The 25,468-nt window shown below is 44.3% G+C and overlaps 1 protein-coding gene across 12 annotated transcripts in view; it reads left to right on the top strand.

Moving 5' to 3' along the window:
• Positions 1-15,679, top strand: part of ZMIZ1 (zinc finger MIZ-type containing 1) — a 223,939-nt gene extending 208,260 nt beyond the window's left edge. For all 12 annotated transcript variants that reach the window (XM_082267638.1, XM_082267636.1, XM_082267640.1 and 9 more), the window contains 4 exons: positions 8,936-9,183; positions 9,378-9,544; positions 9,654-9,893; positions 14,764-15,679. In XM_082267638.1, the coding sequence (XP_082123764.1) occupies positions 8,936-9,183; positions 9,378-9,544; positions 9,654-9,893; positions 14,764-14,871 (763 nt within the window). In that variant the 3' untranslated portion in view covers positions 14,872-15,679. The remainder of the gene's footprint in view (positions 1-8,935; positions 9,184-9,377; positions 9,545-9,653; positions 9,894-14,763) is intronic.
• Positions 15,680-25,468: the final 9,789 nt, after the last annotated feature.

The raw sequence follows: 25,468 nt of genomic DNA, 5'->3' as shown, positions 1-25,468 counted from the left end.
CTTTTCCTGCAGCCACGTGTGGAACGTGGTCCTAAATGCATTATGTTGGTTCCTAATCGTTTTTGCTAGACGGTAGCCCTTTGAAGATTCCCTCTTTTTAAAAAGTGGACAGTCTGAACCGTGGTGGATTCTCATGGTTTCAGGCCAAATAAATTTGCTTTAATTCCAGTGGATGAGTCTCCAGCTTTTAAAGACCCCTTTTACGGGAGAGCCGAGACTTTGGTCTGCCACATATTTCCTGTGGCCGGTTCTGTCCGTAGGCCAGTGTTCACCATAGCATTGGTGTTTCAAACTGTAACAGAGTGGGCAAAGCTTTTGCGCCAGGATCTGGAAGGGGAACAGCTTCCCCTCCTGCCCTTGCAAGCTGGCGGACCAGTTGGTCTAGGGGTTACAGTTTTGTCTGTGATGCCTCTATGGACGCGGCTTCCTTGGTTTCTAGGCTGTCCGTGACAGCAGTGGTCCTTCGGTGCCTGATATGGCTGAAATGCTGGTCTGCAGACCAGTCTTCCAAGACTGCTTTATCTGTTCTCTATTTTTGGGGGATCGCCTGCTTGGATCTTCCTGGATGATATCCTTAAGGGTCTTACAGGAGGGAAGAGTACTCTTCTTCCACAGGCTGCCAGGGGCAAGGAGTCTCATCACAGAGTGCGGGTTCTTCCAGACCTGCAGACAAGCCCTCTTCTGTCTGAAGGGTCACCCTCACCCGTGTCTGAGGTGGGGGGACATCTTTACTTCTTTCCAGACCCATGGACCTTCCTGATTCAAGACAGGTGGGTCCATGAGCTGATCCGGTCCGGCTACAATATCGGGCTTATCCTCCAGTGGCGTTTTTTCCTTCCAATCTGCTCCATCATCTGTCCATCCAGTCCTGACATTTATACTGCTTCGTTATCTGTCCATCTAGTTCTGACATTACACTGCTCTGTCATCTGCCCATCCAGTCCTGGCATTACACTGCTCTGTCACCTGTCCATCCAGTCCTGGCATTACACTGCTCCGTCACCTGTCCATCTAGTCCTGGCATTACACTGCTCTGTCATCTGTCCATCCAGTCCTGGCATTACACTGCTCCGTCACCTGTCCATCCAGTCCTGGCATTACACTTCTCCGTCACCTGTCCATCCAGTCCTGGCATTACGCTGCTCCATCACCTGTCCATCCAGTCCTGGCATTACACTGCTCCGTCATCTGTCCATCCAGTCCTGGCATTACATTCATTGAATTCTGTGGTGGTGTGTGACCATTTTCTTCTTTCAGGATTACCTCAGTCGACAGGCCTTGGATCACGATGAGTGATCTCTTTATCCGAAGGGGTTTCACCAGCTGTGTCTCCAGTGGGGAACTGCCGAGGTGGACCTGTTGGCCTCTCCTCTTAAAGAGGTTGTACACCGAGAAATTTTTTTTTTCTCTTCTTTACATCCTGAAAGAGAAACCCATAATGAGCTAGTATGCATCGCATACTAGCTCATTATGAAATACTTACCTTAGAACGAGCCCCCGCCGTGCCGTCCGCTTACCTGTATGACGGGCGACATGTATAGTCGCCCGTCTTCCGGGATCGGGGCATCCGGCCATCTGATTGGCCGGAGCCGCCATGACGTCACTCCCGCGCGCGGGAGCCGACGGTCACGGCACGGGGCTCTGAAGGAACGGCACGATCTGCCGTTCCTTCAGAGCGCATGCGCCAGTGACGTCACTGGCTGCATTAAAGGTAAATTTCTCCTAAACGGTGCATGTTTAGGAGATATTTACAGTACCTATAGGTAAGCCTTAATATAGGCTTACCTATAGGTACAACTTCCTGAGGAGGGTTTACTTCCTCTTTAACAGGAAGGGTGCAGAGATTCGTGGCAAGGTCTTGAGATCCTCTAGCCGATGCCACGGACTCACTGGTGGCTCCTTGGGGCCAGTAACGTCTGGTAAACGCCTTTCCCCCCTCAAACGTCTGCTGAGATTTCTACGGAGGATTGAGGCAGAAGGAATTCCGGTCATCCTTGTGGCCCCAGACTGACCTAGCCGGTCTTATGTGGATCTAGTATGTCTGGTCGCCGATGTCCCTTGGCGACACCCTCTCAGGGTAGACCTGTTGGCCCAAGGGCCGATCTTCCATCCTGCTTTACAGTCACTGGCTTTAACGGCTTGGCTGTTGAAAGCCAGGTGCTGAAGGGTAGGGGGTTTTGTATTCCCACGCTGGTAAAGGCTAGGAAATCTACTTCTAGGAAGATTTACCATCACGTGTGGAAAGCATGCATTGCTTGGTATGAGTCTCTGGGGGTTTCTCTTTTTCGGTGGCTCGCATTTTGGCGTTCCTCCAAAGAGGTGTGGAACCATCAAGGGCCAGGTTTTGGCCTTGGCGATCTTCTTTCAACGCTTTTTGGCTACACATTCCTTGGTTCCCACCTTTGTTCAGAGGGTATGCCACTTGCGCATGCTCCGAAACGCATTGCGGACTAGTGACGTCATAGGTGTATACTGCGTCGCAACATGCGGTCCACCCCTCGGTCAGGGCTGTGGCTTCTTCATCGTCGGCTGGATCCAGTGTGGCGATCAGCAAGGTTCTAGCGTCGGCACCCTCAGCCTTCTACACCACAGAACATCTTGAGGGTGACTTCTTCACCTAAAAAGCTTGCTCTTGATACACCTATGTTAGTATGATTACTATTTTACCCATAAATAAATAATTTACAGTCTACAATCAGAGGTGCCGTTTTTCTCTTTTTCTTCTATAATAGTTTTTTAGACGCCCAACATTTTGGTGGGTCATGGCCTGCGTTTTTCATGTTTACAATAAACCAGTATAAGGCTAGGGCCACATTAAAGTGATTTGTAAAGGTTCAAATTTTTTAAAATAAAAATAACAAATATGTTATGCTTACCTGCTCTGTGCAAACATTTTGCACAGAGCAGCCCTGATCCTCCTCTTTTGGGGTGCCCCGCCGGCACTCCTGGCTTTCCCCCTTCATCGGGTGCCCCCACGGAGAGCCGCTTTCCATGGGGGCACGCATGCAGGCACGCTGCCGAGTCCTGCTGCTGCGGCAATTGGCACAAACAGAGGGACTCAGCCCCTCCCCCGTGTCACTGGATTTGATTGACCGTAGCGGGAGCCAATGGCTCCTACTGGTATCAATCTATCCAATGAGGACAGAGACAGTGGCTTGAGCCGCTGGGCTCGTGCACATCGCTTAAACGGACGGGGTCAGGTAAGAAAAAGGGGGGCTCTTGGGGCAGCTGCAGAACAGAAGGTTTTTCACCGTAATGCATAGAATGCAAAATTCTTGATACTTTACAATCCCTTTAACTATTAAATCTGACAGGAAATACACTACTACACAACAGATATATATTTTTCATGGTACTGTAATCCGTTATGCTCCTAAAGTGATTGTAAAGTCTTGTTTAAAAAAAAAAATAACAAACATGTTATACTTACCTGCCCTGTGAAGTTGGTTTTGCGCAGAGCAACCTGGATCCTCCTCTTCTCGGGTCCCTCTTTGCTGCTCCTGGCCCCTTCCTTCAGTTGAGTGCCCCCACAGCAAGCCGCTTGCTATGGGGGCACCCGAGCTGCCGTTCGGCCTCACTTGCTCGCTCTCCTTATTGACTGACTGACTCTGACAACCGCAGGAGCCAATGGTGTCTCAGCCAATCAGGAGGGAGAGTCCCGGACGGCCGAGGGACTAGTAGACATCCCTGGATAGAGATGGGTCTCAGGTAAATATTAGGGGGTGCTGGGGAGGCTGCTACACACAGAAAGTGTTTATCTTAATGCATAGAATGTATTAAGATAAAAAACCTTTTTTACAACTCCTTTAACAAAATGATTGTCCATGAGTGGTACATCTTTCAGGAAGAGATTAAAATTGCTTGTCAGCTTTAAAGGAGAAGTTTAGGATAGGCTAAATAATGAACACATATTACCATAATCCTAAATCAGTTGTCCTTTCTTTCCTCCTTCTTTTAGTTTACATGAGGTGCACTTCATCTTGCATGCAGGTCCCAGTAACGGTTCATTTTCTTTTTGAAAGTTCGGAGGGGGTGGATACAACTTCAGCAATCCAACCCCTCCCTCTGTCCCTCCTCCACTAGGAGATGTGCACGAGCTTACCGCACTGACTGCATACCACTGGAACAATACAGAAGTGGCATAGACTGTTTCCACCCCTCCCCCCCCCCATTTCATTAGCAACACCTCCTCCCTACCAGATCCAGACCCCCATTGTCGGTATGACACTGTTGGGAAGTATGTAGCCCCTCCCACAGGTATTTACCTCAATTTTAACAGAAAGGGTGCACTTCTGAGAGGGGTGAAAAGATTTTTATGTGTTAGCAGCTCAGTGGGAATAGGATGAAGCTAAAAAAGGAAACCCATACTTCTCTTTTAAGCCTAACATTATGTATATATATATATGAACATTCATGTGACCCACATGCCACAATAAAATGACCACCCCACAATAAACAAAAAAGCAGCAAAATGCTACAATGTAATTAAAAATGGCACAAGACAAAATTGCAGGAAACAAACACCAATGCCTCTTTCACACAGGCGGAGTCCCCCAGCTCAGCAGGGGATCTCTGAACTGATCCCCGCTGAGAAGGCGGATGACAAGCCTGTGTCTGCTCTGCTGTCCTTTATGGGCTGTCGTATTGGAAATGGACTGCCTGTCTGTTTCTATCTGACTGACATCCAAACTGATCTGCCAGACAGATGGGGAATGGATCCCCATCTGTTTGTTTTTCGCAGACAGGATCGGATGTCAGCAGGTGCCAACAGACACGTGACGGTTGACATCAGCCGCTCCATAGAGGGCAATGGATGGTCCGAGCAGGTCCGCCTGAAAAACTGACAGATGGACCCGATCGGTGAAAGGGGCCTAACAGCAATAGAGAACAAACTTTTTTTTTTTTTTAGTATGACAGGATCTAAATTAAGGTATGTCAGCCAGGAAAATAAATTAAAAAAAGTAAGGAAGAATCAGTGAAACAGGAAGCACAGTAGCTAATCATGAGATAAAAAGCCCACCTAAAGTTACACTAAACGCTATTCTTAAAATAAACCAAACACATCCATCCAGCCATAAGTAATGGATGCTAAGATAAGTAATCCAGTCATTACTTAATGGCCCTGCAAAGTATTTTTCATGCTTTGTTTCTTACTGAGTTTTTGTGCCTCCTTTTAATGTCCTCCGTAAGCTCTTGTTCTGCTCCTTTTATCCCCTCATTTATGTTTGCTTGGAACGAGCATTTCACGCACTACAAATCCCATAGTCCCTAGTCAACCCAGGAGCACGCAAGAGAATGTGGCTACATTCCCACATACAGTGGGACCATGGAGAGTGAACATTGCCACCCTCTAACATAAAGCCGGATACATCAGCAAACAAAAAATAAAAGGAACTTGGAGGAGGCTGACTTTAAAGCGCACCACATCCTAGTAAAGGGTATTAATATGATAAGGCTGGAAGTATTTGGGCCGAACTAGGAGTGATGTGTTAGCTGGAGCCTGGCGTAAACCCTTATTTAATTTGCTGCCTTTTTAGTCTGTTTAAAACGACATATCATAGACTACCCTGTCCATGCTGCCTATTAAGTCTGTTTAAAATGACATATCGTAGACTACCCTGTCCATGCTGCCTATTTAGTCTGTTTAAAACGACATATCATAGACTACCCTGTCCATGCGGCTGTTTGATTTCATTGCAAAACGAACAGTGTTGTCAAAAACTAAATCAAAATTTGAAGTCAAAGTTAACACCGCTTTCAGCATTTTAAACACAAACCATCCATAACTTTGGATGGGTGGGTTCAGACACAAAATAACTGCTGTGTTAATGCTAGTGACATACTATACTACTTAATACATCATATTTGAAAGTTCTGCAAAAAAAAAAAGATAATTGTAGGCCAGATTAGGGAGGTATTAGGGAAATTACTAAAACAGAAAGGACAAAAAGAAGAGAGGAACAGACTTAAAGTGGAGTTCCACCCAAAAATGGAAGCTCCACTTATCTGCTCCCCCCCCCCCCCGTGACAAATCTGGCACCTTTCAGGGGGAGGGGGGTGCGGATACCTTTCAAAAGCAGGTACCCAATCCTATTTCTGTGTAAGGGCGCCGCAACGACCCAAGTCATTTGCGGCCCCTTCTCCTTCCTCCTGCTGCCTTCTGGGAAACACACACAGGTCCCAGAAGACAGCGGGATCATTTAAAAAGTGCAGCGCGACTCGCACATGCGCAGTGGGAAACAGGCTGTGAAGCTGAAAGGCTTTACTTCCTGTTTCCCTTAGAAAGAATGCCAGCGCCTGCACCCAGAGCGGATGGATGGGTCCGCTTCGGGTGCCGACATTGTGGGCTCCCTGGACAGGTAAGTGTCCTTATATTAAAAGTCAGCAGCTACAGTATTTGTAGCAGCTGACTATTCATTTTTATTTATTTTTTATTACAGGCTGGAACTCCGTTTTGAAGTAGGACCTCCTTAAGCAGGAGGAGATGTTGTAGCCCTGTTAAGGGACAAGTTTCACTGACAGTAGGCTGAAGTTTTATTGTGATCCGGAGTTATGGACCACTTCTGGACTGGCTCCCGTGTATTTACGTCGCTACTTTGACGTTAGATACCAGAGTTATGGCAGCAGATAGCTGCCATAGCCCCGGTATTTTCTTACACAGCGGGCAGTTGGCTTTAAAATAAAAGTGGTCCCAGCGGTGGATTCGCCATGGGATCACTTTTTTGGGTGGCATGAGAGGTGTCAACCCCCCTCCCGCATCTTCCGGGTGATTTTCAACGCTTACTGGAGCCATCGGTAGTGGGGAAAATGATCCAATCCACTCTCCTGATGGAGAAGTCGAGTGAGGGCAAGATGGCCTCTACTCTATCCCCTTGTCAAACCTCACTTCCTTCAAATGCCTAAAAATTTTTTTTGTTTAATTAAAAAAAATAAAATGTTTTATTTATTTATTTTTATTGCTTTTAGTTTAAAGCCTCTTTCACACGGTCCCCCTCCGTGGGCAGATCCGTGCTGCTCAGCCGGGGATCGATACACAGATCTCCGCTGAGCAGGCAGGTGACAGCTCCCTCTCCGCTCTGTGTGCGGAGAGGGAGGTGTCAGAGCCCCATGCATCTCTATGGGGGAATCGGATGAGAGCGGACCGCCTGTCCGCTCTCATCCGATCCGATCCCCTGGACGGATGGAAAATAGGCTTTCTATCCGTCCGGATTTCACGGACAGGATCGGATGTGGATGGCAGCGGGTGTCAGTGGACATGTCTCCGCTGACATCCGCTGCCCCATAGGGATGCATGGAGGATCCAATCAGATCCACCAAAAAAACTGACAGGCGGATCTGATCTGATCGGATCAGGCGGATCTGATCGGATCGCTAGTGTGAAAGGACCCTAAATGTGAGACTTGAGGTCTTTTTAACCTCAGATCTCACATTAAAGAGGACCTGTCCTGCTTATTTCTAATACAAAGAATGTTTAGGAACAAGTGTGATCAAAAACATTTTTTTAAAGGGACAGTGTAAAAATAAAAAGTAAAATAAGAAAAAAGAAAAGTAAAGCACGCTGTCTTTCCGAGCTCGCCCGCAGAAGCGATTGCATACACTAGTCGCGCCCACATATGTAAACGGTTTTCAAACCACACATGTGAGGTATCGCTGCAATCGTTGAAGTGAGAGAAATAATTCTAGCACTAGACCGCCTCGGTAACTCTAAACTGGTAACCTGTAGAAATGTTTAAAGTGTCGCCTATGAAGATTTTTAAGTGCCAAATTTTATCGCCATTCCATTAGCGTGCGCAATTTTGAAGCATGACATGTTCGCTATCAATCTACTTGACGTAACATCATCGTTCACATTATAGAAAAAAATTGGGCTAACTTTACTGTTTTTTTTTTTTTTTTAATTCAAAAAAGTGTATTTTTTTCAAAACAAATTGTGTTTGTAAGACGCTGCGCAAATACGGTGTGACATAAAGTATTCCAATGATCTCCATTTTATTCTATAAAGTCTATGCTAAAAAATATATAATGTTTGGGGGTTCTAAGTAATTTTCTAGCAAAAAATACTGATTTTAACTTGTAAACAACAAATGTCAGAAATAGGCCTGGTCCTTAAGTGCTTAAATGCTGAAAGCAGTGTTAATTTTGATTTACTTTTAGTCAGTCTTTTGACTAAAATGCTATTTTAGTGTTAGTCGTATTTTAGTCATCTGAATAATTTAAGTTTTATTATAGTAGACTAAAATGGTTAACACTGGCTGAAAGGAATTTCTGTTTATTTTGAAAAAAGAACACTTTGATTTTACAGAGTCAGCTGGATGGTGATCCGAAACCTCAAAATATTCCAGTTTACATATGTATATCTTATACTTGAGGGAGCGCTGAAAAAAGCTGACAGACAATGTACAGTAGAAGTCGGTACCACTACATTGAACACTGCGTTCTTCTGGGTCCTATGCAGCCAGTCACAGAATGCCTTGTATTTTTTTTCCAATCAGTATAAGGCATTCAATGGCTGGGTGAGGTGGAAGTTATTTACATCCTCTTCCCCTTCACTTTTTCCAATGAGAGAATGCCTTGTATTCATTGCAAAAATACAAGGCATTCTGTGAATGGCAGCGGTGCTGAACGAGCAAACCCCTGTGGTCAGTATGCAGTGGAGCAGCACTTGGCACAAGACCCGGAAGATAGCAGCGCCTACTACTACAGTGATTCTGCTCACTCAGGTATGGAATATGCTGGTCTAAGCTGAACTCCAATGTAAGTATGCAACTAAGATCATACCTGGAGTTCAGCATGTAAGCTACAGTTTTTACAGTATATTCTCTACAGGAAAAACCTTTGTGTTTCTAGGACATCCTAAAATGGTTTAATATGATGGAGGATGCATTCTTCACAGTTCTGTGCATGGTATACAAACACCATATTGTTTGTTTCACAGCTCGGAGTTTGAAGAAGTGACCATTGATCCCACGTGCAGTTGGCGGCCGGTACCTATCAAATCTGAGATTCACATCAAGGATGATCCTGATGGAATGCCCTCCAAGAGGTTTAAGACTATGAGTCCAAGTCAGATGATCATGCCCAATGTCATGGAGATGATTGCAGCGCTGGGGCCTGGCCCTTCACCATATCCATCTTTGCCACCACCCCCTGGTGGAGGAAGCTCCAATGAGTATGTAGGACAAGGTAAGACTTGACTGTGTGATGTTCTGTCAGCAGTATGTTTTCTTTTATAAATCCTCTGTACATCTCTGAAGTCCTGTGACTGCAGTCAACACTCTGTCCAGTAGTGTATTAAAGCTTAGCCCAATAATACCTGCAGAATCACAAGCAATACATTTAGTAAAATGTCTTTTTTTCATTCATCCATTTAATTTTAGGTAACAGTTACCAGGGTCATGGCAACTTTGACTTCCCTCATGGAGCACCAGGTGGCACGTCAATGAATGACTTTATGCATGGGCCCCCCCAGCTCTCGCACCCCCCTGACATGCCTGGTGGGATGTCTTCGCTGGATAAGCCACTCAGTCACCCCATGCAGGACTCTGTAAGTGTTGCTGGCTCTGTTTATGGTCCATTTTAGGCATTCTTCTTCTTTTATATATTTATTGACAAAGGGTCATAATTGGTCTTTTTCTCAATATTCTCCTCTGCAGATTCCTCACGTAGGAAATGCCGATCAGCCTCATGGCGCCATGCCTCAGGGCTTACACCCACCTCACCCAGGAAGCCAGCCTGGGCAGCCTTTACATCATGGTGGACCAGCACCTCAACCTCGACATCCACCACAAGCTGCTGGCCATGGGCATGGGGATATGGCCTTTAACCCTTCGTCGGTATTAGAAGGTCAGCCTGGTGGACAGGGACCCCCTGATATGCCAGAGTCAACGCTGGATGTAAGTCTTTTAGTTGTACGTTTTCATAAATTGCAAGAGCTACAGAGATGATTTGCTTTACATTGGAAACGACCTTCTCATCTGGTACTCCTGTATCTGAAGCTGCTCTGCCATTATTCTGACCCCATATGACAATAGATTTGTCAAGGCACATGTGTCCAATAGAAGGATGCAGTTTATTTAGACATACAGTAAGGCTCAGGAGACTTTCTATAGCAGAAGGTTTTATGTGCGATTTAATTCACTAAATCTAGTAATACAACAGCCATGTATTTCAGCAGCTAGAGGAGGAAAGCTCATACAGTTCACACAGACAATATTCATATGTAAGATTATAAAGGGGCAGAAGAGTTTTTAGGTATGGAGTGACCGAACCTAATTTTAAATCACATCTGCTGTTCCACAATTATATCAATATTGATTTTAAATTTAGATGATCTTTAACACTATTTTAAGAGTGCTGGAGTGAACTGCCTTAGAATGAACTTAGTAAAACACAATAGTTACCAGTGGCAACTGTCATCCCTATTGATTTCCTGTTAAAGAAGGAAGCTGCTTTACTTTAATATGTAGCTCTCCTGGGCTTCAATGTCTAGGTTCTCATGGACCATTGTTCACCCTACTTTGGCACAACCCCACAAAACCCTAACTTAATGTCACACGGGCAATATTTGTAGCGATGATTTGACGCAGCTACAGAGTCCCCTCTCTTTAGCAATTTGGGGCTAGGAAACTAAATTAAATGCAGTTAGTGCAAGGCTTTTTTCTCTGAAATTCTATAAGAAATAAACTGGGGCTGTATCTCACTAGGAGGATCCTCATACAACTACTACGGTACCCTGCTAGTCAGCTGAGAAAAAAATATTGTCTCCCTCACGTACGTATATGATCAGCAATAGGCAATGCAAACGTGTGATATACAGTATCTCACAAAAGTGAGTACACCCATCACATTTTTGTGAATCTTTTATTATATCTTTTTATGTGACAATACTGAAGAAATGACACTTTTCTACAATGTAAAGTAGTGAGTGTACAGCTTGTATAACAGTGTAAATTTGCTGTCCCCTCAAAATAACTCAACACACAGCCATTAATGTCTAAACCACTGGCATCAAAAGTGAGCACACCCCAGTTGGGCCCAATTAGCCATTTTCCCTCCCCGGTGTCATGTGACTCATTCGTTTTACAAGGTCTCAGGTGTGAATGGGGAGCAGGTATGTTAAATTTGGTGTTATCGCTCTCACTCTCTCATACTGGTCACTGGAAGTTCAACATGGCACCTCATGGCAAAGAACTCTGAGGATCTGAAAAAAAAAAGGATTGCTGCTCTACATAAAGAAGATTTCCAAGAATCGGAAACTGAGCTTCAGCATGGTGGCCAAGACCATACAGCGGTTTAACAGGACAGGTTCCACGCAGAACAGGCCTCACCATGGTCCACCAAAGAAGTTGAGTTTACATGCTTAGCGTCATATCCAGAGGTTGTTTTTGGGAAATAGACGTACGAGTGCTGACAGCATTGCTGCAGAGAGGTTGAAGGTGTGGGGGCTCAGACCTTACGCTGCACACTGCATCAAATTGGTCTGAATGGCTGTAGCCCCAGAAGGAAGCCTCTTCTAAAGATGTTGCACAAGAAAGCACGCAAACAGTTTGCTGAGGACAAGCAGACTAAGGACATGAATTACTGGAATCATGTCCTGTGGTCTGATGAGACCAAGATAAACTTATTTGGTTCAGATGGTATCAAGCATGTGTGGCGACAACCAGGTGAGGAGTACAAAGACAAGTGTGTCTTGTCTACAGTGAAGCATGGTGGTGTCATGGCCTGGGGCTGCATGAGTGCTGTCGCCACTTGGGAGCTACAGTTCATTGAGGGAACCATGATTGCCAACATGTACTGTGACATACTGAAGCAGAGCATGATCCCCTTCAGAGACTGGGCTGCAGGGCAGTATTCCAACATAACGACCCCAAACACACCTCCAGGATGACCACTGCCTTGCTAAAGTAGCTGAGGGTAAAGGTGATGGACTGGCCAAGCATGTCTCCAGATCTAAACCCTATTGAGCATCTGTGGGGGATCCTCAAATGAAGGTGGAGGAGTGCAAGGTCTCTAACATCCACCAGCTCTGTTATGTCCTCATGGAGGGGTGGAAGAGGACTCCAGTGGTAACCTGTGAAGCTCTGGTGAACTCCATGCCCAAGAGGGTTAAGACAGTGGTGGGAAAAAAAATGGTGGCCACACAAAATATTGACACTTGGGGCCCAATTTGGACATTTTCACTTAGGGGTGTACTCACTTTTGTTGCCAGCCGTTTAGACATGAATGCCTGTGTGTTGAGTTATTTTGAGGGAACAGCAAATTTACACTGTTATACAAGCTGTACACTCACTACTTTACATTGTAGCAAAGTGTCATTTCTTCAGTGTTGTCACATGAAAAGGTATAATAAAATATTTACAAAAATGTAGAACCAGTGTGACTATTACAGCTGTAAGGTTTAGGAAAAATAAGGCAAGTGCATTATTTCAGGGACTGAACACAGACCGTTATTTTCAAACATTTTCATAACAGCATATCATGTATGTATGTATATATATATATATATATATATATATATATATATATATATATATACATATATACACAGTATGTACATCTGATTTTACATCTCCTTTATTCCATTTTTCTCAACATGGATTAAGTTCATATTTAGTCATTTTGTTCTAAAAATGTCACAATGAGAAATAATTAGTCCACCCTATTCATTTTTATCATGAAGTAACTCACACCAAGAGTTCCAAACTCTGCTTTTTTTTTTTTAAGCTCCTGTCCACTGCTCCCACACAAGCCGATTTCTTCAGTTCACTCAGGTTTGGCTCAGTCCACCTCCTCCGAATTAAATCTTTGTGGCTGCATTTTTTTTCCTACTTCTGAAATTTGTTTCCTACATTTTTACCTTCAAGTCTTTTCAATTCAACAGCAAAAGTAAACCCTCAAATCCTTCATAATTGGCCTCCTTACATTTGTACGCTGCAGTGCACATGTTATTCTACTGTTTTGCCACTAAAGGGAGCTCTAATGCAGAAGTGGAGGCTCCTTTTTAAGGAGACCTATTGTACTAATAACCCCAATTTCTGCCTGTTAGATGACTGTCTAGATGCCAAATGTTTAATTGTGTCTTATCTAGCAGTCTGACCCAATATTTGGTGTAATGTAACCCGTCAGGGCATTTATTCTCCCATGCATTTTAGTCCAAAAGATTGCTTAAAACCAGTTACAATTTAATTTTTTTTGTCACACAATAATTGGGCTACTGTTTAGCAAATCTATATTTTCATTAAAAATTACAGGTAATTAAATTTTAGTGCACACAAACACAATAGAATATCAATTTTTTTGGTAAAATATAAAATTAGGTGTTTTTTTTTTGTTTGTTTTTTTTGCATGTTGGTCGCAAATCAAAAATGAAGCATTTACTAGAGTTATTAAGATACTCATATGACAGAATAAAAAATTGGAAGTGATGTGATGTATCTGTATTGTATTTTCGAACGACAACTGTACTAATTAAACGAAAATCATACGATCTGGTATACTGCAAGAAAAATGTTTGTGCTTGTCCGATCAGATAATATTGGATGAAATGTCATGATTGGCTCTTGAAATCTGTGTACTAACGATCAGATTATCGTACAATCCTTTTGAAAGCAATATTTTTGCGTCCGATTTTCGGAACGTGTTTATGGACCCCTACAGCTCATAAGCTTAAACGGTTGCCGACCACACTGCAGCAGTGTGGCTCTCCCAGGCAAACCAGCGTAGGTTTACGTCGGTCGCGCGCCTGCATATTGGATCACAGGTATCTATGGTCATTCCACAAGCCACGCCCCCCACAGTTAGAAACACGCCCCTAGGTACACATTTAACCCCTTGATCACCCACACTGTTAAGCCCTTCCCTGCCAGCGTCATTATTACAGTAACAGTGCATATTTATAGCACTGATTACTGTAGTAATATCACTGGTAACCCCAAAAGTGTCAAAAATGTCAATCAAGGGTCCGATCAGCCCGCCCCAATGTCGCATTCCCGCAAAAAAAATCGCAGATTGGCGCCATTACGCGCTAAAAAAAAAAAACAACAAAAATGACAAAAATCTTTCCCTTTGTTAGTAAATGCAATAACTTTTGCGCAAACCAATCAAAATACGCTTTTTGCATTTTTTTTTTTTACCAAACATATGGTAAAAAAAAAAATTGGCCTAAAATGTTACATTTAGATTTTTACATTTTTTTTTGGGGGGAATTTCATATAAAAAAATGTGAAAAATATTGTTATTTTTGCAAATTGTCTCTCTTTTTTTGTTTATAGCGCATGATCAAAAAAATCGCACAGGTGATCAAATACCACCAAAAGAAAGCTCTGTTTGTGGGAAAAAAAGGACGCCAAATTCGTTTAGGTACAGCGTCGCACAACCGCGCATTTGTCCGTTAAAGTCATGCAGTGCCGAATCGCAAAATAGGCCCTGGTCAGGAAGGGGGTAAAGTCTTTTGGGGCTTAAGTGGTTAACCAGAACAAATTCCTATCTGAGATCACCTTTGGAACCAATAGGAATTAAAATGACTGCTTCTATACCCTTAGTGCCATACTTCCCTAGATACAACAACTATTTTATTAGCAGAAAGCTAATTACACGTTAACCCATGTTTAGACTTCTAGGAGCACAGAAATACCTAAGAATGTGTATTGGGACATCAAGCATATGGGTCTCTTGTCTTCAGACGTGCTATTTAACCGTATACAGTATTTATCAAACTATTATGAATGGTCTGATGATTTTTTTTCTCTCCTGTTCTTTTTACAGCTGCTTCCAGAGTTAGCGAACCCCGATGAGCTTCTATCATACCTGGATCCTCCAGACCTCCCCAACAACAGCAATGATGACCTTCTCTCACTGTTTGAGAACAACTAAACTGCAGCTGTCTCCCCATTCCCCAGTCCATAATCCAACCAATCAGGACACACTACGGCAGGCACAATTCTGGAAACTCCACTTCCTAGTCCATCTTGTCTAACCTTCCAGCAAGCTTGTGGCTGTGTTTGCCTCAGACTGATGACACTTTGAGTGACGCTCCAAAAGGGCAACAATGGGCTTCAGGCTGCCTGCAGACATCACACATGGTGCTTCCTGGTTTTCCCTCACCGAGGTCTATACATGGAAAACTTAGAAAGCAAGGCTTTCACTAAACAAGTCAACAAGAAGTAGTATCGGTGGTGGAGGTCCTAAAAGACATGTATGGAACCTCCCAATGCCCAGTGCTAGCCCCTTTTCCCACACCACCACCAGTCTCACACCAGCTGGAGGAGAAGAACTGTACCGTGACTTCGGAAGAAAGATGGAACAAACACACGCACACAAAGCACAAAGTTCCCGAGCAGTGAGCAGGTTGGGCAGACATCGTGCTCACACCACAAACAAGTGCTGAGGACAGCTCTGCTGGGGATCTCCTGCGTCTTTTGTTTGTTGCTGGGGTACACTTCCTCCTGTTTTTATTGTGGCATTTTTAAAGACGTCTCCCCAGGCCTTTAATCAGACATTAGTGTTTTCCTTAGTGCACAGACTTGCACAAAGACCATGGAAGCTAAGGGACAAAATGGCCTGGTCGTTCTCATTTTTTAAAATCTTTTGTTTTAGGCTGCAAAAAAGGGCATTGAAGTTGGTTAAGATAGAGCAGCTTAAGGGTTATAGTTTTTTTTTTTTTTTTTTGGTTAATTATTTTGCTTAACCCAATAAGACTGTTACACAATAACTAGCCTTTTTTTACCTGCCTGGAGATATCATTTCCCTTTTAATATAAACCCACATAAACAAAAATGTGTGTTATTTGTGCAATCTTCTTTCCCAGCCACCTTGTGGTCAAGGTACCTTCTAGAGGTGTGGGGTGGGGGTCTAAATGCATGAATCTGACCCGGTTTCTGTGCTTCTGGTGTGTTAATGCTGCTTGCTTCTGTAAAACTGTTGTTATATTTGTACAGAAGTGCATGTGTGCCAATCAATGTTATTTACTTTGTCTTTGTTAACGTTTCCACTGCTTTTCTCCTTTGCTGGCCTGTTATGTAAGTAAAAGGGTTAACAAGTGTCCCACAGACCACTTTAGCATTGAGAGGTTCAGAGGCAGACATTTCCTATTGGCTGTTTGGAAGCATCTCCTCCTCTCTTGCTCATTCTGTATGTGTGTGTCTCCCAGCTATGATATCACGTCCTTTACAGTTTTTTTTTGTCCTGTTTGTTTTTGTTGTACAGATATGACTGACACACCAAACAATTCTATTTTGTTGGCTTTTGCTTTCTTTTTCTATCACCAAAGTTGTATTTTGTACATTTTTTATTTAACGAAAACAAAGGAAAAAAAAAAGGGGGGGGGTTGAGTTAATTTACGTACCCATTTGTTTTCCCATCCAACAGTTTGAAATTCCTGTTTTTTTTTTTTTCTTGTCTTCATTGTGTAGAAATGTAGTATTTTTTTTTTTTTTATAAATGCATCTCTGTTTTATTTGTGTTAATGTTTTCATTTTCTAAACTTTCTGTATCTTTATCAAGGTAAGATGGCAGCACGCAGCGCTGTTCATATGCAAATCATTATTTTAAAGGAAATATTGTAAATATGTTCAGATATTTTAGAAATATGTCTTGCCTGTAATCTGGTTTGTTCTCATGCAGTTTGTTTTTTTTTTTGCCAACTTTGTGACACATCTTTCCTCTCTTTAACCCTGTCACCACATTTTGTGCAGCTGTGCATGCAATAATTTATGCTCTGGACCCCATCTTACATTACCATAGAAGTAATAGATGATTTATAAACTGAAAAAAAAGCAAAGGTGTTGCTGTTTGACAGGGGAACGCCTTCAACCTAAAATGCATGGTCGCCATGACTGCTGCAGAACCGGCCCAATCCTATTGTTTAGGGATAGATAGTGCTGTTGCTTTTGATCGCAACTCTCCACAACTGCAGCATTTAAAAGTGACAACCATCATTTTGTGAAAAGTGAGAACACCTGTAGGTATTAGTAGTTTATTATATTTCTCCCCAGAAACAAAACAAGGCTACGTACCCTGTGTCTTAAAGACCTTTTCTGCATTGAGATGTTTTCCCTAAGAGTGTGTTCCTGAAAATTTGGTTTCATAGTTTCATTGCCTATGGTGCACAAAACTCAGCTGAACTCCATTTGCACTAGACATTCTAGTAGCGTGCTAGAACAGGTCCTGCAGGCTAAAGCCATCCAGATACCCCATGTGCGATTCTTAGCAACTCTAGATAAATGTTGTTCTGTCATTAGTATGCCAAAATATTCCAGCAAAAATCATTTAATCCCAGTTTATGATCCAACTTTAATTTTTAATTTTTATTTTTTTGCATATCCCCAAAAAATGAAAGTTGAGCCTCTCGCCACATCTGACTTTGGCATATACGAGTGTGGGCAGCAGTACAAGCAAAAATCCTTTTGACAAATATGAGAAACCGCTGTCAGAGCAGTTATTAGCTGGAATCAAGTTAACCCATTCGCTGTAAAGAGGGGAAAAAGGGATTTATAGCATTGCCAGCTTTTGCTTAGCCCTTTCAGATTGGAAAGGGTGAATGGACTTCACAGACCCTATGTAAATAATGTATATGAGCAGTAGAGACATAAAACACAGACACATTCATTTTCCTGGGAATGTGCATTTGTTTGTTTTTTTATTTTGCAAAAAAAGGTGTTTAGAAAAATGTAAAAAAAAAAAACCAAAAACAAAAAAGCTAAAAAAAACAAAAAAAAAAAAAAAACCAACCCTGTGTTTCCATCCGCGTGGAAATGATCCTATATTTGGGGACGGGTGGGGGCAATGTGATGGGTCTGGGTGCATTTTGTGTGATTCCACAACATTGTTTCCACTCCTGTATAATACTCTGACCCTTTGTGAAGACAAATGACATCTTTCTTTAGTTTTAATTATGTACATGTAATATTTTAGCTGACATGCATAGTCCTGTGTATTTTAAAGGTGCTACATATAAAACACACAGAAACATACACACAATGAAGATAATAGTGGATCATGGGGAAAAAAAATCAGAAAAGATTGTAACCAAATTCTCTTTGTACAATTTTTGATATTATGATGATCAGATAGGGAAATTACAAAAATATGGTACAATCTGTAATACAACATACAAAAGGGCCACTGTATTTTGTCTGTACATTGTATGTACAATTTAATCATTCATATTTGTATCCCCTTCACTGCCAGAGACCATTAGATTTGTGTCTTTGGCAGTGAAGGCATAAAATGTTCAAAAATAACGTAATTGTGCTTTTTAGTCTTGCAAAAAATTGTATGTAGTTAGTTGTGTCCACCTTATATTTATCAAATAAATATGTACTCAGATCAAACTGTACACTGTGTGAAGTTTTCATTTTATATTTAAAGAGTTCTACCTACACATTTTTATACCGTGTTCATTATATATCTGTATAGCATGTTCTTTCTTTGCCCTTTTTTAATAAATCTGAAATGTCCAATCCAGTGAAGTTTGCAGTTGCTATACTTGTCAGATACTTTATATGGTTTATTATTGGTTGTTTTTAGTAAAAGTACACTAAAATGTACATAAAGGAGGCAATTTTTTTTCCACTTTGTACCAATGAATTTACTTTTTTAAAGGGGTTTATTATAGGAATGAAATTGGATCACAGATGATTTAATAATAAAAACAATGAACATTCCCCTTGCAGATAAAATAAATACTTCCCACTCCCGCCACCTATGCTGATGGATGTTGCTGTACTGATGAAATTTTCATAACCTCACACTTTAGAGCTGGGGTGTCCAGCCTGCGGCCCCCAGACGGCTGTGAATGTGGCCGAACACAAAATCGTAAACCTAAAAAACGGAATTTTTGTAAAATCTTACCGTAAAATTCCTTTCTCTGAGTCCTCCGACAGTCGCCGCCCCTTCCCAAGTCTTCACCAATGGGTATTGACCTTTGCTCCGCAGGAGTAGCTAGGCAACAAGATTTGTTAATAACAAAAGCTTTTAGCATAGACACACCCCTAGGGGCTGTCCCCTTAGTCAATACCTCCCTGCACCAGCATTCCCAACTCAGTTTGGTAGCATAGCAGTAAGAGTACACAAAAACCCCAAAAGAGGGGCGGGGGGCGGCGACTGTCGGAGGACTCAGAGAAAGGAATTTTACGGTAAGATTTTACAAACTTCCGTTTTCTCTTACGTCCTCCGACAGTTGCCGCCCCTTCCCAAGTCTTCACCAATGGGACGTCCCAAAGCAGTGTAGACCTGAGGGGTGGGAGACGCAGCCGCAGAAAAGCAACGCAGTACCCACATCAGAGAAAGGAACCTTACACACAGTAAGAGAACCAACTGGGCAACAGGAAAATCGTGCTCAACAGGAGCAACAACCCAGGAAAAAACAAGTAACCCAGGGGTAAAACACCCCAACAGCCAAAGACCCAAAAACAGGGGTCCCTAAGGCACTGCCGCACTGAGAACTTTATGGCTAAAGGAGGCATCAGCCGATGCCTGAACATCCACTTTATAGAACTTTGAGAAGGTGTGAACGGACGACCAAGTCGCCGCCTTACACACCTGGGCCACAGAAGCCTGATGCCTGTAAGCCCAAGATGTACTCAAAGACCTGGTAGAGTGCGCTTTCACAGGGAAGGGAGGGACCTTCCCCTTCAAGGCATAGGCCTGCACAATGGTTTGTCTAATCCATTTGGCGATAGTCGCCGCCGACGCCGCCATGCCCTTCCGAGGTCCCTCAGGAAGGACAAAGAGGGAGTCCAACGTGCGAAAAGGCTTAGTGGACGACAGGTAAACCCTGATCGCCCGGACAACATCCAACGAATGTAAGGCAACCTTCTTAGGATGCTTTGGCTTCGCGCAGAGCGAAGGCAAGACAACGCACCTTGCCCTCCTTTCTGGGCACAGTGAACAGATTGGAGTAAAACCCCCAAAATCTGTCCCGATGAGGCACCGGGACCACCACTCCTTGGGTCCGCAGGTCCCGCACCGCTAGGTGCAGATCCTGCAAACGCTCCGGAGACAGCTGAAGATTTGAGGGAAAAAATCTGCCCGCCGGCCGAGAGAGAAATTCGATCTTGTAACCAGATCGAGCGATTTCCTGAACCCATCTGTCCTGAATGCGGATCAGCCAAGGTTTGGAGGAAACCGCGCAGACGTCCCTCCACCCCAGAAACGGGTGAGGGCGTCCCTTTAGGCGGAACTAGCGTGGGTAGTGAAACCGGACTGACCGGATTTTTGCTTACCCGCCCACGGCTTCTTCTGGGAGCCTTGGCCCTTGAAGGGCTTGCCCTTGGATTGTGACCGAAAGGGACGAAAGGACCCCTGGGAGGGCCTAAACGAGGGGTTCCGTTTGCCACGGAAAGACTTGTGCTTGGGATTCTGGGGTAAGAGTACTCTTGCCCCCAGCAACACCCTTAATCAGAGTATCCAAAGCCTCGCCGAAGAGGCGAGATCCCACGTAGGGAAAATCCGCCAACGTCTTGCGAGAAGATTGGTCCACAGACCAATTCTTCAGCCATATCAGGCGACGGTTGAGCACCGCCACGCCACACAGACGTGCAGCCAAAGGAGCCAAATTCAAGTCCGCATCACACAAGTACATGACGCCTTGATGGATTTGATCCACCATGGCCAATGTGGTGGGCGGAGCCGAAGCAGCCACCAGGGTACCCTGAGCACCTTCGTCCAATCGGCAACCGCCTGGGCTGCCATAACCGAAGCAAAAATAGGTTTTAGCATAGAACCAGCAACCATGTAGGCATGACGGGCAAGAGACTCCAATCTCCTGTCAGTAGGGTCCTGGAAAACCGGGGTATCCTCAGAAGGAATCGCAGTAGCTTTGTTCAAAACGGCTACCGCGTGATCCACCTGAGGCGCCACACACCAACGCTCGTCGGTGGATGGCGCGAATGGATAAAGCAGCTTAAATTTATTCGGCACTGTAAAGGGCTTCTTTAAATTGCGCCACTGCTCATTAACCGTATGGTGAAATTCAGCAGGGCAGGGAAAAACATTTGCGGGTCCTTTGCGTCCCAAAGGAGGACACCCTAGTAGGAGGAGCTGGCTCATCCTCCAAGTGCAAAGTATCCTTAATGGAAGCGATCAGCTCATCCATGAGTGCAAGCTCTTCAGGCGAGCCACTGAGAAGGGCACGCCAGCCCCAGCAGCCATATCGCCCTCTGAATCAGAGGAAATGGATAACCTGGCCCTTTTTGCGGATCGTTCAGCCATCAGCATCTGCACCTGAGACACCAAGGATGCCACTACAGTGGCCAGATCGGCCCCCTCGGGGGGTGCAGCAGCCCCCTGGTTCCCCACCAGGGCGGGGGGAAACTTGCGAAATCCTGAGAATCCATGCCCACAGTATTAAAATCAAAAAGGGGTACTGTCCCTTTAACACCCGGCGAGCGCAGCCCACCGCACACTACTGCATGCACCGATCCCACAGGAATAGAGAACACTGAGCAAGGAATGACAGGACAAGAAGGAAAAAACCTGGAGAGAGCACAAACAGGCTGCTGCCAGAGATCGCTGTCCCAGAGAAAGAGGAAGTGATGCAATAACCGGCTGACTACTATAGCCTATGAAGGCTCCGCAAAAATGGCCGCTCAGGCTGAGGGATCGAGGCTACAAGAAAATGGCGCCGACATGTACTCGAGCGAGCGCGGCCCGCCAAAATGGCGGCAATCGGCGCCAAAACACAGCGCTGTACAGGATAGGGCCATCCACAGCATTTTTTGCAAAAAGAAATGGCGAGCCACATATTGGTCGCCGCTCAGGCATGTCTGACTATTCAGTTCCACAGAAACTCACAGCAGAGCGGGAGGTTCCCCCCCCCCCCCAGCAGCCCAAAAGGCATGCATCCATACAGGGATCTGACAGGGAGCCCGCACAGCACACAGACATGAGGGTACACACAGCCACAGACTGAACACCCATACAGATGGTCCCCACACAGAAGGTGCTTACCGTACCAGATGGCGTGGGGAGCCTTCTCCAGCGACAAACCGCTATCAGGATGACAGGGAGTGCCACAGCCAGGACGCAGTGGACCGCAGCACAAGACCGCAGAATGGCGTCCAGTGAGGTAGCCACCTCACAGGCAGCATCCCTGCAGCGAACAGGGATGGGTCTTTCATAGCGCCAGGGCGAACCGTAGCTGACGCTCGATGGCAGGCTGGGGATCCATCTGGGGCGGCCAGTCCGAGACCCAGCTCCGCATGATCATCTTCATCCGAAGATCCCTAAACTAAAGCTGACAAAATAACAGCTAGTAAAGAAAAGAAAACTTGAAATAAAATAAAAAAAGGGTAGAAGGCTGAGACTGAAGCCCCAGCACAGGAAAGCCTGCTACTCCTAAGCTAGGCAAGATCAAACTGAGTTGGGAATGCTGGTGCAGGGAGGTATTGACTAAGGGGACAGCCCCTAGGGGTGTGTCTATGCTAAAAGCTTTTGTTACTAACAAATCTTGTGCCTAGCTACTCCTGCGGAGAAAAGGTCAATACCCATTGGTGAAGACTTGGGAAGGGGCGGCGACTGTCGGAGGACGTAAGAGAAATGTTGATTTTTTTGTAAAATTGCATTTACACTTGGTGAACACATGCGGCTGAAGAAAAAATTGACCTTGTCTTTTACTGGACTTTTTATAAGTTTTATATTTCCAAAGAAAACTATCCCACTTCACAATCACACCTCATTCATGTCATCGGTTTTTGGCAGTGCCTATATTTGTGAGCAACTCTTTTCAAGGATGGAGCACATGAAGGACACAATTAGAACCAAAATATCTGATGAGCATCTTGAAAATTCCTACTACATCTATTGAACCAGGTATTGATTAGTTTATCAAAAACCGTCTCAAATATCACACTAGTTTTATGTTCCCTCTTTTACTTTTATAATTAAAATATTACTAAAAATTTAGTTTTATTACTCGGGTACATTATCTATATCAGTTATTTATAACTTTTTCTGCTCATCAGGTATCCTTATTGCTAGTGTATGTTGTGTGGCCCAATACAATTCCTCTTCTTCCAATGTGGTTGCACACCCCTGCTTTTAGAGAGCTCATATTCCTTGTACCCTGCTGTACTCAGTGGCCCAATCCAACATTCCTTGACACCACATTACAGACACCACTTTAGTGACCTACAGCAGATTGAACCACTGAGCCTTTTAGAGGAACAGAAATCCAAAACTACTTTAGGGTCTGATTCTGAAGATTCTTCAGGCAGCATTTCCTCTCTATTACTGCAGAAATCAGCAGAAGAGACCATGAAAGAGGTGAGAATTGAAAGCCAACTAATATAAATTTTAGGGGGGAAAAAAGTTAGAATGATCAAACGGCATGTAACCCAAAACTACAGGAATGCCACTTTGCCATAAAAGCATCATAATTAAATTTGAAAGCTCAAATCCACAAAAAAAGAGAATTCTGACCTGCCTTTAAATTCCATATCTTGGAATACAGTACAGGACACAGGCTGGATATTTATAGACCCTGGGATGTCCCCAAGCAATGAATCCGAGGGGTGGGAAACAACAAGGCAAACTCAATCACGCAACAGGCCAAACAAAACAGGTTAGGGGCAAAGACTCCAAACAAGTCAGGGTCAAAGCTTCTTCTGCACCGGCATCGGCCTGGACATGCACCGTGGGCACTATTCCTTCCACTGACACCAATGATGGGGCAAAATTCCTCCCACTGATACCAACAATGGGGCATTATTCCTCCCACTAATACCGAAGATGCGTTGTTTACTCCCACATATGCCAGATCACTTTCTACTCTCAATGGCCATAGTCCTTCCCCACCTAAAGTCTGAAGGACAGTAAGCTGGCCCTGTGTTTAAAAAGTTTGGAGACCCCGTTTTAGAGTATAAGCGGTTACAATGAGTTGTAATATCCAAGCAAGGTTTTCTCTTCAAGACCCTGTTGGCAAGATAAAAAAAAATCAGTGGTTCAAATAGAGGCATAGAGCTGTCAAACAATGGCAGGAAATTTCCTTGGGATGCTTAGGGGCAGGGCACAAGGAAGGAAGGACAAAGTCTGAATTAAAGAAGAAGTAAAGCCTCTGTAACTTGTACCTATAGGTAAGCCTATCATCAAGCTTACCTGTACTGGTGACCCTAACATAAGGAACAAACTTTTCAGAGAAAGGGAATACAATAAGACACATGGCCACTCACTAAAACTAGAGGAAAAACGGTTTAACCTTAAAATACATAGGGGGTTCTTTACTGTCAGAGCAGTGGGGATGTGGAACTCTCTTCCACAAGCAGTCGTATCAGCAGGGAGCATCGATGGTTTCAAAAAATTATTAGACAGTCACCTTAAAGACCACAGCATACAGGGGTATACAATGTATGGTTAACATCAAACATACACACACATCATAGGTTGAACTGGATGGACTGGTGTCTTTTTTCAACCTCACTAACTATGTAACTATAGATACTGTAAATATCTCCTAAACATGCACCGTTTAGGAGATATTTACATTGCATGCAGCCAGTGACCTCACTGGTGCCTGCGCTCTGAAGGACCGGCCACCCGCGCTGTTCCTTCAGAGCCCCGTGCTGTGAATGGCGGCTCCCACATAGCGGCGCAAGAGTGACGTCATCGCGGCGCCTGGCCAATCAGATGGCCGGAAGACACAAACCCAGAAGGAAGACGGATGAACATGTCAACCGTGTCAGCGGTGAGCGGGCAGTGCTGTGGGGGGGCTTTGTTCTAAGGTAAGTATTTCATAATGAGCTAGTATGGCATGCATACTAGCTTATTATGCCTTTGTCTTTCAGGTTTTTATTTATTTATTTTTCTTAAGCTTTACAGCCTCTTTATCCACTTGACGACCACCCACCGTAGATTTACTGCAGCAGGCGGCCGCTACTGGGCAAACTGACGTAGTACTACGTCGCTCGCTCAGGAGACTCTAGGGGGCGAGTGCGTGCCTCCGGGGGCGCGCTCCCACCCCTGCTCGTCAGCTGGGGAGCCAGTGCGTGTGACAAGTGGTGCTGATGGCCGCCGGCCACTCGTGATCTCTCCCCGCTGACAGAGAAGGACAGACGGCTGATGTAAACACAGCCGTCCGTCATTCTCCCTGAAGTGATCACAGAGGCTATGGGATCCTGCTATATAGGATCACATGTCTCTTTGATGATCTCAGAAGCCAAACCCCCCACAGTTAGAATCACTCCCCTAGGCCTACATTTACCCCCTGATCACTAATAGTATTAACCACTTCCCTGCCAATGGCATTATTACAGTAACAGTGCATATTTTTAGCACCGATTACTGTAGTAATGTCACTGGTACCCCCAAAAGTGTAAAAAATGTCAGCTAGGGGTCTAATCTGTCTGCCGCAATGTCGCAGTCCCATAAAAAATCGCAGATCACCGCCATTACTAGTAAAAAAAAAAACAATAAAAATGACATAAATCTTTCCCGTAGTTAGTAGACGCAATAACTTTTGCGCAAACCAATCAAA

This window comes from Pelophylax lessonae (assembly GCF_965119305.1).
Source record: "Pelophylax lessonae genome assembly, chromosome: 9".
NCBI classification, from domain to species: domain Eukaryota; kingdom Metazoa; phylum Chordata; class Amphibia; order Anura; family Ranidae; genus Pelophylax; species Pelophylax lessonae.
The sequence above is the reverse complement of the archived record's forward strand: the minus strand, read 5'-3'. Positions and strand labels throughout refer to the sequence as shown.